General features: G+C 52.2%; 1 protein-coding gene across 8 annotated transcripts in view; it reads left to right on the forward strand.

The window, feature by feature from the left end:
* Positions 1–2,486: 2,486 nt before the first annotated feature.
* Positions 2,487–12,153, forward strand: part of LZTR1 (leucine zipper like post translational regulator 1) — a 300,011-nt gene continuing 290,344 nt past the window's right edge. For all 8 annotated transcript variants that reach the window (XM_048826871.2, XM_048826873.2, XM_048826876.2 and 5 more), the window contains exons 1-2: positions 2,487–2,722; positions 4,229–4,291. In XM_048826871.2, the coding sequence (XP_048682828.1) occupies positions 2,544–2,722; positions 4,229–4,291 (242 nt within the window). In that variant the 5' untranslated portion in view covers positions 2,487–2,543. The remainder of the gene's footprint in view (positions 2,723–4,228; positions 4,292–12,153) is intronic.

A 12,153-nucleotide genomic window follows, 5' to 3' on the forward strand; every position in this document is an offset into this window, starting at 1 on the left:
AGAAAGTCAAGGAAAGTGTGGGCCCCTTACTGAATGATGGAGGCAACCTAGTGACAGAAGATGTGGAAAAAGCTAATGTACTCAATGCTTTTTTTTGCCTTTGCCTTTTTTTTTGCCTTTTTTTGCCTTTGCCTTTGACAAGGTCAGCTCCCAGACTACTGCACTGGGCAGCACAGCATGGGGAAGAGGTGACCAGCCCTCTGTAGAGAAAGAAGTGGTTCGGGACTATTTAGAAAAGTTGGACGAGCACAAGTCCATGGGGCCGGATGCGCTGCATCTGAGAGTGCTAAAGGAGTTGGCGGATGTGATTGCAGAGCCATTGGCCATTATCTTTGAAAATTCATGGCAATCAGGGGAGGCCCCGGACAACTGGAAAAAGGCTAATGTGGTGCCCATCTTTAAAAAAGGGAAGAAGGAGGATCCTGGGACCTACAGGCCAGTTAGCCTCACCTCAGTCCCTGGAAAAATCATGGAGCAGGTTCTCAAGGAATCAATTCTAAAGCATTAAGAGGAGAGGAAAGTGATCAGGAAGAGTCAGCATGGATTCACCAAGGGCAAGTCATGCCTGACTAATCTAATTGCCTTCTATGATGAGATAACTGGCTCTGTGGATGAGGGGAAAACAGTGGACATATTGTTCCTCTACTTCAGCATAGCTTTTGACATGGTCTCCCACAGTATTCTTGCCAGCAAGTTAAAGAAGTATGGGCTGGATGAATGGACTATAAGGTGGACAGAAAGCGGCTAGGTTGTCGGGCTCAATGGGTAGTGATCAATGGCTCCATGTCTAGTTGACAGCCGGTATCTAGTGGAGTGCCCCAATGGTCGGTCCTCAGGCCGGTTTTGTTCAATATTTTCATTAATGATCTGGTGGATGGTGTGGATTGCACCCTCAGCAAGTTTGCAGATGACACTAAACTGGGAGGAGAGGTAGATATGCTGGAGGGTAGCGATAGGATACAGAGGCACCTAGACAAATTAGAGGATTGGGCCAAAAGAAATCTAATGAGGTTCAACAAGGACAAGTGCAGAGTCCTGCACTTAGGACAGAAGAATCCCATGCAACGGTACAGACTAGGGACTGAATGGCTAGGCAGGAGTTCTGCGGAAAAGGACCTAGGGATTTCAGTGGACCAGAAGCTGGATATGAGTCAACAGTGTGTCCTTGTTGCCAAGAAGGCCAGTGGCATTTTGGGATGTATAAGTAGGGGCAGTGCTAGCAGATTGAGGGATGTGATCGTTCCCCTCTATTCGACACTGGTGAGACCTCATCTGGAGTAGTGTGTCCAGTTTTGGGCCCCACACTACAAGAAGGATGTGGAAAAATTGGAAAATGTCCAGCAGAGGGGTCTCGAAATGATTAGGGGTCTCGAACACATGACTTATGAGGAGAGGCTGAGGGATCTGGGATTGTTTAGTCTGCGGAAGAGAAGAACGAGGGGGGATTTGATAGCTGCTTTTAACTACCTAAAAGGGGGTTCCAAAGAGGATGGATCTAGACTGTTCTCAGTGGTGGCAGATGACAGAACAAGGAGTAATGGTCTCAAGTTGCAGTGAGGGAGGTCTAGGTTGGATATTAGGAAAAACTTTTTCAGTAGGAGGGTGGTGAAACACTGGAATGGGTTACCTAGGGAGGTGGTGGAATCTCTATCCTTAGAGTTTTTTAAGGTCAGGGTTGACAAAGCCCTGGCTGGGATGATTTAGCTGGGGCTTGGTCCTGCTTTGAGCAGGGGGTTGGACTAGATGACCTCCTGAGGTCCCTTCGCACCCTGATATTCTATGATTGAATCATCAACCCACACTTGGTAAGGCAACTCCCATCTTTTCTTCTGTTGTATATTTATGCCTGCCCACTGTAATCTTCACTCCATAGATCTGAAGAAGTGCGTCATAGCCCACAAAAGCTTATGCTCTAATAAATTTGTTAGTCTTTAAGGTGCCACAGGATTCCTTGTTGTTTTTGCATCACCAGTATGGAACTCTGCCCCCCCATGAGGGCCCTTAACTGGGCCGCAAGCTTGTTCTTTGTTACCACAGCCCCGCGGGGCCGCAGGCAGAGCCAGGCCCCGCTGTGCCACAGGCAGAGCAAGGGTCCTGCCCAAGGAACTGATCAGCCAAGCACGGGCCTCTGCAGCAGGGCCTGAAGCTCCCTCCCCTGACCCGCTGCGGTCTTTCCCCTCCCAGCACCACCGGCGTGGGGCGGCCCCAGGGGCCGAGCAGCGACCGACCCCGCCTCCCGCTCCCCTTGCGCCGCGGTGGCCGGGCCCGCTGGAGCCCAGGGCACGGGGGCGGACGCCGGGGTGGGCGGAACCAGAGGACGTTTCTATCTGGCTGCTGCCCCGGCTGGGTCGAAGAGCCGGAGACACCAACCCCCGAGCACTCGGCGCGGGGCACGCCGGGAGTTGTAGTTCCCTGACGGCGCGGGGCACGCCGGGAGTTATTGGCCGCAGGGGGCAGTGCTCCCGCTGTTCCGCCCAGCGCCGGTCCCCTGCGCATGTGCGTGGGCTGCGGCGGGGGCCAGACCTGTCCGCGCGAGCTGGGCCATGGCGGCGGCCGGCGCCCCGTCGGGCGGAGGGGCCGGGAGCTCCAAGGTGGCGCCCAGCGTGGAGTTCGATCACAGCTGCTCCGACAGCGTGGAGTACCTGACCCTCAACTTCGGGCCCTTCGAGACGGTGCATCGGTGGCGCCGCCTGCCGCCCTGCGACGAGTTCGTCGGGGCCAGGTGAGGCGATGAGGAGCCGCGCCAGCCTGGGGACGGGGTTAAGTGGGTGGCCGGGGTGGGGCTGAGAGTGGGCAGAGCCGAGTGTGCGGGGCAGCGCTGGGGTGGGTCAGGGGGTGTTGGCCCGGCGGAGAGGGGGAGGGTCGGGGGTGTTGGCCCGGCGGAGAGGGGGAGGGTCGGGGGTGGGGGCCCGGCGGAGAGGGGGAGGGTCAGGGGGTGTTGGCCCGGCGGAGAGGGGGAGGGTCGGGGGTGGGGGCCCGGCGGAGAGGGGGAGGGTCGGGGGTGGGGGCCCGGCGGAGAGGGGGTGGGTCGGGGGTGGGGGCCCGGCGGAGAGGGGGAGGGTCGGGGGTGGGGGCCCGGCGGAGAGGGGGTGGGTCGGGGGTGTTGGCCCGGCGGAGAGGGGGAGGGTCAGGGGGTGTTGGCCCGGCGGAGAGGGGGAGGGTCGGGGGTGGAGGCCCGGCGGAGAGGGGGAGGGTCGGGGGTGTTGGCCCGGCGGAGAGGGGGAGGGTCAGGGGGTGTTGGCCCGGCGGAGAGGGGGAGGGTCGGGGGTGTTGGCCCGGCGGAGAGGGGGAGGGTCGGGGGTGGGGGCCCGGCGGAGAGGGGGTGGGTCGGGGGTGGGGGCCCGGCGGAGAGGGGGAGGGTCAGGGGGTGTTGGCCCGGCGGAGAGGGGGAGGGTCGGGGGTGTTGGCCCGGCGGAGAGGGGGAGGGTCGGGGGGTGTTGGCCCGGCGGAGAGGGGGTGGGTCGGGGGTGTTGGCCCGGCGGAGAGGGGGTGGGTCGGGGGTGGGGGCCCGGCGGAGAGGGGGTGGGTCGGGGGTGGGGGCCCGGCGGAGAGGGGGAGGGTCGGGGGTGGAGGCCCGGCGGAGAGGGGGTGGGTCAGGGGGTGGAGGCCCGGCGGAGAGGGGGTGGGTCAGGGGGTGGGGGCCCGGCGGAGAGGGGGTGGGTCGGGGGTGGGGGCCCGGCGGAGAGGGGGAGGGTCGGGGGTGGGGGCCCGGCGGAGAGGGGGAGGGTCAGGGGGTGTTGGCCCGGCGGAGAGGGGGAGGGTCGGGGGTGTTGGCCCGGCGGAGAGGGGGTGGGTCGGGGGTGGGGGCCCGGCGGAGAGGGGGAGGGTCAGGGGGTGGAGGCCCGGCGGAGAGGGGGAGGGTCGGGGGTGTTGGCCCGGCGGAGAGGGGGTGGGTCGGGGGTGGGGGCCCGGCGGAGAGGGGGAGGGTCGGGGGTGTTGGCCCGGCGGAGAGGGGGTGGGTCAGGGGGTGTTGGCCCGGCGGAGAGGGGGTGGGTCAGGGGGTGGGGGCCCGGCGGAGAGGGGGAGGGTCGGGGGTGGGGGCCCGGCGGAGAGGGGGAGGGTCGGGGGTGGGGGCCCGGCGGAGAGGGTCAGGGGGTGTTGGCCCGGCGGAGAGGGGGTGGGTCACGGGGTGGGGGCCCGGCAGAGAGGGGATCATCGAGTGACTGGGTCAGAGTGTGGGGGCAGGGCCAGGTCTCCCCTTGCGAGTGTCTGACGGACTCTCTCTCAGGCGCAGCAAACACACCGTGGTTGCCTATCGGGATGCCATCTACGTGTTTGGTGGTGACAATGGGTAAGTGCTACTGCCTTGGCTGGCCTGTGGTGGTGCCAGGCAGCTTCCCTGCTAGCCCTGCCTCTCGCTATGCCTGTTAATATTAGGGGTATGTTATGCAACCACCCAGGTTTAGATTTAGCATACTATGGTGTGGATATGCTATTTGTATTCATAGAATCATAGCCTGACCTTAAAATCCTCAAAGGAAGGAGACTCCATCACCTCCCTAGGTAACGCGTTCTAGTGCTTCACCACCAGCCCCGCAACCTGAAGCAAATACTCACCAACAACCACACACCACACAACAGAACCACTAACCCAGGAACTTATCCTTGCAACAAAGCCCGTTGCCAATTGTGCCCACATATCTATTCAGGGGACACCATCACAGGGCCTAATAACATCAGCCACACTATCAGAGGCTCGTTCACCTGCACATCCACCAATGTGATATATGCCATCATGTGCCAGCAATGCCCCTCTGCCATGTACATTGGTCAAACTGGACAGTCTCTACGTAAAAGAATAAATGGACACACATCAGATGTCAAGAATCATAACATTCATAAACCAGTCAGAGAACACTTCAATCTCTCTGGTCACGCAATCACAGACATGAAGGTCGCTATCTTAAAACAGAAAAACTTCAAATCCAGACTCCAGCGAGAAACTGCTGAATTGGAATTCATTTGCAAATTGGATACTATTAATTTAGGCTTAAATAGAGACTGGGAGTGGCTAAGTCATTATGCAAGGTAGCCTGTTTCCTCTTGTTTTTTCCTACCCCCCCACCCCAGATGTTCTGGTTTAACTTGGATTTAAACTTGGAGAGTGGTCAGTTTAGATGAGCTATTACCAGCAGGAGAGTGAGTTTGTGTGTGTATGGGGGTGGGGGGGATGTGAGAAAACCTGGATCTATGCAGGAAATAGCCCGACTTGATTATGTAAAGAGTTGTCACTTTGGATGGGCTAGCACCAGCAGGAGAGTGAATTTGTGTGGGGGGGTGGAGGGTGAGAAAACCTGGATTTGTGCTGGAAATGGCCCACCTGTTGATCACTTTAGATAAGCTATTACCAGCAGGACAGTGGGGTGGGAGGAGGTATTGTTTCATATTCTCTGTGTGTATATAAAGTCTGCTGCAGTTTCCACGGTATACATCTGATGAAGTGAGCTGTAGCTCACGAAAGCTCATGCTCAAATAAATTGGTTAGTCTCTAAGGTGCTACAAGTACTCCTTTTCTTTTCACCATCCTAGTGAAAACGTTCTTCCTAATATCCAACCTAAACCTCCCCTACTGCAACTTGAGACCATTACTCCTTATTCTGTCATCTGCTACCACTGAGAACAGTCTAAATCCATCCTCTTTGGAACCCCCTTTCAGGTAGTTGAAAGCAGCTATCAAATCCCCCCTCATTCTTCTCTTTCGCAGACTAAACAATCCCAGTTCCCTCAGCCTCTCCTCATAACTCATGTGTTCCAGTCCCCTAATCATTTTTGTTGCCCTCCGCTGGATGTTTTCCAATTTTTCCACATCCTCCTTGTAGTGTGGGGCCCAAAACTGGACACAGTACTCCAGATGAGGCCTCACCAGTGTTGAATAAAGGGGAACGATCACATCCCTCAATCTGCTAGCACTGCCCCTACTTATACATTTCAAAATGCCATTGGCCTTCTTGGCAACAAGGGCACACTATTGACTCATATCCAGCTTCTTGTCCACTGTAACCCCTAGGTCCTTTTCTGCAGAACTGCTGCCTAGCCATTCGGTCCCTAGTCTGTAGCGGTGCATGGGATTCTCCGTCTTAAGTGCAGGACTCTGCACTTGTCCTTGTTGAACCTTGAACAGATTTCTTTTGGTCCAATCCCCTAATTTGTCTAGGTGCCTCTGTATCCTATCGCTACCCTCCAGCATATCTACCTCTCCTCCCAGTTTAGTGTCATCTGCAAACTTGCTGAGCGTGCAATCCACACTATCCTCCAGATCATTAATGAAGATAGTGAACAAAACCAGGACCAACCCTTGGGCCCTCCGCTTGATACCAGCTGCCAACTAGACATGGAGCCATTGATCACTACTTGTTGAGCCCGATGGTCTAGTCAGTTTTCTATCCACCTTATAGTCCATTCATCCAGCCCATACTTCTTTAGCTTGCTGGTAAAAATACTGTGGGAGACCATGTCAAAAGCTTTGCTAAAGTCAAGGAATAACATGTCCACTGCTTTCTCCTCATCCACAGAGCCAGTTATCTCATCATAGAAGGCAATTAGATTAGTCAGGCATGACTTGCCCTTGGTGAATCCATGCTGACTGTTCCTGATTACTTTCCTCTCCTCTAAGTGCTTCAGAATTGATTCCTTGAGAACCTGCTCCATGATTTTTCCAGGGACTGAGGTGAGGCTGACTGTCCTGTAGTTCCCAGGATTCTCCTCCTTCCCTTTCTTTAAAGATGGGCACTACATTAGCCTTTTTCCAGTCATCCGGGACCTCCCCCGATTGCCATGAGTTTTCAAAGATAATGGCCAATGGCTCTGCAATCACATCTGCCAATTCCTTTCGCACTCTCGGATGCAGCACATCCAGCCCCATGGACTTGTGTTCGTCCAGCTTTTCTAAATAGTCCCGAATCACTTCTTTCTCTACAGAGGGCTGGTCACCTCCTCCCCATGCTGTGCTGCCCAGTGCAGTAGTCCGGGAGCTGACGTTGTTCGTGAAGATAGAGGCAAAAAAACTTTGAGTACATTAGCTTTTCCCGCATCCTCTGTCACTAGGTTGCCTCCCTCATTCAGTAAGGGGCACACCCTTTCCTTGACTTTCTTCTTGTTGCTAACATACCTGAAGAAACCCTTCTTGTTACTCTTAACAACTCCTGCTAGCTGCAACTCCAAGTGTGATTTGGCCTTTCTGATTGACAACCTATAACTCTATTGGTTGCCAGGGTTTGGCACTTGTGTGGTAATTCTACACCTGTGGCTGCTGTTTGACACTTGCATTACAGCAGCATACTAGTCAGCTCTTTATCATCACCATCCAGCTAGGGAACAGGAACCTTTCCTTTCAGTTGTAGACTGAAGTGGTTTGAGTATTGGCCTGCTAAATCCAGGGTTGTGAGTTCAATCCTTGAGGGGGGCCAAATTGGCGATTGGTCCTGCTTTGAGCAGGGGGTTGGACTAGATGACCTCCTGAGGTCCCTTCCAACCCTGGTATTCTATGATTCTAAACCACTCTTATCCAGTCTTTTGTCACCTCAAGATTAGATTGTTGCAATATGTGGTGCACCTTAAACCAGTCAGATCCTAATGCCTGTGAGGAATGCAGGGGCGTGCTTATTGAGCAGGCCACCTCATTTGGAGTATGTGACGTCAATGCTCTGGGCTCTTCACTGGTTGTCTGTTGTTCTCCTGATGGCGCTCAAGAGGTGATCATAACTTATAAAGTCTAGGTCAGCCTACCTGAGAGCGTGCCTCTCTCCCTGGGTCATATTGCTACAGCTAGGGTCAGCAGAGGTGCATGAGCTGGAGGCCTCTCATTATAGAAGAAGGGGCAGTGGCAAGTAGGGAATTCTCAGTGAAAAGTCTGAGACTCTTTTTTTTCCCCCCCATTGTTGGTCTGAAATAGGCTGAATTTAGTGATCTTTTGGGCACACTGCAAAATCTATCTGCTCTGCAGGGTTTTTGGAGAGAGCTGAAGGGTGTTTTCCCCACTGCTATGAAAGAGCAAGAAGGAGCTTGTAAGTGGCCTGCCGAGTTCCCGTTTAATTGATCATTTCAATACTGCTGAGATAGCTTTGTATTTATTATTATTGGTGTGCTAGGGTTTCTAGAGCCTTCAATAGATAGCTTTTAGTAATTTAAATAGAAATAACTTCATCGTATCAGGTGTTAAAGAATCCAGGCTTGCCAGGGCTGAGTAAGTCTGCTGTGAAAAGTGATACTTGTATGTTTGTTTAATGCTAGCTGGTAAGTCTGCTGTGAAAGGTGATATTAAAACACATACAAGTATCACTTTTCACAGCAGACTTACTAGCTAGCAATAAATAAATTACCATGATTTGGACATGTATATGTGTATATTTATTTGTTTTTCCTAGAGCTAATTAAGTGTTCTAGGAAAAAGTGTGAGAGTGGCCACCAGCAAGAGTTGGTGGCCACACTCTGAAGTCACCAAAAAATTTGTGCTGAGAACTCCTCCTCTAGCATATAGTAATTATGTAGTGTCGCTGTGAGAAACAGCAATCAGGTCTCTAAATACTTTAGTGGCACATATCAGGCTTAGTCTTAGAGGAAATAAATTCTTATTTCTTACACTTAGAACAAATATTATCTAACATGGAATTGGAAGTGTTAGAGAAATACACAGAAACTGCTCATCTTACCCTGCCTATGTAAGCCTAGCTTGAGCTTCTTCTTTATTACTCCTGCGGGAATTCTGCACCACTGTGCATGCACAGAATTCATGTCTCCTGCAGATTTCTTTGTTTCCCTGCAGAACAATTACTTCTGATGGGGAAGCAAAGGGAAGCCATAAGAGTGGTCATGCACCCCTCCTGAACAGCGCAGGTGCATCGTTTTGGGCGCTCAGAGCAGCCAGCAGAGAGGTACATGACCAGAGGGATGTGGGGCTGGCAATGCCCCTGCCGGTGGCTCGTACCCTGTACTGGGACTTCCTCTTCCCCTACGAGGAGCAGCCTGGGCCAGGTCAGACCCACCCCCAGAAACCTCCCTTGGCTGTACACCCCCACCTTCTCTGCTTCCTGCTCCCATTGCTCCTAAGCTGCGGGGGAAGGGGGTCACTGTATGAGGAGCTGCTCCCCTGTCTGTCCAATCCCCGTTCATCTGCATCTCCCCATACCCAGACCCCTCCCTGCTGACCATTACCCCCCTCACTCAGAACTCCCCCTGCTGAGCCCCTTGCAGCTGAACCCCCACCCACTGAGCCTCACTCCTTGAATTCGGAGCCCCCTTCCTGCCAAGTCCTCCCCTTCCCCCCCTGCATCCAGACCATCACCACTGAGCCTCCACACTCAAACCCCCACCCCAAGGAGCCCCATGCATCTGGACCAACCTGACGAGCCCCCCACTCCTGGAGCTCCACCCCACTGAGCCCAGCCAGCTGCACCCAGAACCCTACTCTACCAAACCCCACTCCCGCAGCATCTGGACACCCCTGCTGAGTCCCCCCTGCTGAGCCCCATCCCATCCGGACCCCCACCAGGCCCTCTGTGCTGAGCCCCAACCACTTCACCTGGTTCTCCCTGAAGAGTCCCATTCCCCCTACATCCGGAAGTCTCTCACACCGAGCTGCCCGCACCCAGATTGTGCCACACAGAACCCTCTCATCCCACACCTGGATCCCCCCACAGTAAACCCCTCAACTCTTGGATCCTGCTGGGCTGATCCTGCCTGCCCCACATCTGTATCGGGGGCCAGGGCTGGGTGTGTGTGTGAGACTCTGTCCCTATCGCTTGCTATCTTGGTGCATCTGGTGTTTGTGGGGTCAGCCTGGCTCTTGTGGTGTATCAGGTTCAGGTGCAGCCTCACTGCTGAGTCCGTGTCCCAGGGTGGGCTGCAGGGTGATCTCCCACCTCTGTGCAGCCAGTGGCCTGTAACGTCCACTGCCATTCTGGAGCCTCCACATTTATTTATTGACAAATGAAATATGCAGAATTTTGCAAAATTTTAAAATATTGTGTGCTGAATTTTTATTTTTTGGCGCAGAATAATTTATAAACTCATGAGTAATTTATTTAAAGTTACACAAACATATTGTGCCATGACTTGTCTTTGTCTTACATCACCTCTAGGCACCAATCCTTACTGCTGAGTTACCGGGCTGACTTTGGAAATCCCACATTTTCTCTGACTCTCTCCCCTCCCAAGCCCACCATGTGTGGGGAGCTTCTGGGACTAGGGACACCACACTGCACTCTCCTGAGGTTCCCTCCTCCAAGGTCTACTACCCCTTCTTCACTCAACCCACCTCTCCAGGCAAGTCTAGTCAGACTTGTCTGACCCTCCGCCTCCCAGTTCCCTGTGACTTTCCTGTCATAATTCCCATATCCCTCTCTCAAAATCCACTCTCCAACTTCCTTGCTCACTTCCTGCGCAGAGGCTCCACCCGCTCTGGTAATGTTGCTACTGGTTCCTTCACACTGACAATGTAGTGGTTCTGTGACTTCCACTCTCCGTTCTTTCAGATACCCTGTCAGCGAAAGTGGGGTATTAGTTACCACTCTTATGGGGTTTGTTTGTTCTTCAAAGTGGATTGAAAATATAAGGTATTATGTCAGCTTTTGTGTTGAGAGAACAGAAAGCAGCACCACAGAGGGAGAAAAACATCTTCCCCTAATTTTTTTGTTACGGTCCTTCATGGTTATCAGGAGGGGTTGTCAGGAAAATTCTGCTTCTGGGCGCTGCTAAAAGAATTTTCTAGTAGTGCAAACTCCAGAGTTGAAATATTTTCTCTCCCTGAAGAGACAAGTTCAAGTAAAGTTGACTCTGACCCTGATTTTTAAGGGAAAGAAATTGAGTTCTGTGTGGTTGTCTGAGTATAGTCTCAGTAAATCTTAATATTGAAGCTCTCTTGTCTGTGGATTTAAGATAATAGCTGAACCCTTAAACTTAAAGTCTGGTGTGCATCGTCCTTAACATTAAGAGTTATGGTCTGTCCTGGTGCCATTGCACAAAATTTCCCTTCTCTACACTGTTGTGGCATCTTTGTATACCAATTGGCTGTTACCTTTCCCACCCCAGAATCTACTGCAGTTCACTGGTGCTTATGTATTGCACAGTTCTATGCAGAACAATGCAAAGTGTTTTCGATTGGAAGGTACTGTGTAAATGTAAAATATTACAGTATGTTGTTTCTGACCTGGGACACCCTAAGTCTGGAAGGCTGCTTTATCACTGATAAGGTAGCCCGGGTGGGGTGGGGGAGGAGGGCAGGACAAGGCCACATTGCTTATTGTAGCCACACTACAAATCAAAGCTGTCTGAATGAATATGGTGTACTTAGATTTCTAGAAAGCCTTTGATAAGGTCCCTCACCAAAGGCTCTTACGTAAATTAAGTTGTCATGGGATAAGAGGGAAGATCCTTTCATGGATTGAGAATTGGTTAAAAGACAGGGAAGAAAGGGTAGGAATAAATGGTAAATTTTCAGAATAGAGAGGGGTAACTAGTGGTGTTCCCCAAGGGTCAGTGCTAGGACCAGTCCTATTCAACTTATTTATAAATGATCTGGAGAAGGGGGTAAACAGTGAGATGGCAAAGTTTGCAGATGATACCAAATTGCTCAAGATAGTTAAGACCAAAGCAGACTGTGAAGAACTTCAAAAAGATCTCACAAAACTAAGTGATTGGGCAACAAAATGGCAAATGAAATTTAATGTGGATAAATGTAAAATAACGCACATTGGAAAAAATAACCCCAACTATACATACAATATGATGGGGGCTAATTTAGCTACAACTAATCAGGAAACAGATCTTGGAGTCATCGTGGATAGTTCTCTGAAGACGTCCACACAGTGTGCAGCAGCAGTCAAAAAAGCAAACAGGATGTTAGGAATCATTAACAAAGGGATCGAGAATAAGACGGAGAATATCTTATTGCCCTTATATAAATCCATGGTATGCCCACATCTTGAACACTGCGTTCAGATGTGGTCCCCTCATCTCAAAAAAGATATACTGGCATTAGAAAAGGTTCAGAAAAGGGCAACTAAAATGATTAGGGGTTTGGAATGGGTCCCATATGAGGAGAGATTAAAGAGGCTAGGACTTTTCAGCTTGGAAAAGAGGAGGATATGATAGAGGATATGGGGTGGGGATATGATAGAGGTCTATAAAATCATGAGTGGTGTGGAGAAAGTGAATAAG

This window comes from Caretta caretta, chromosome 21 (assembly GCF_965140235.1).
Source record: "Caretta caretta isolate rCarCar2 chromosome 21, rCarCar1.hap1, whole genome shotgun sequence".
NCBI lineage: Eukaryota > Metazoa > Chordata > Testudines > Cheloniidae > Caretta > Caretta caretta.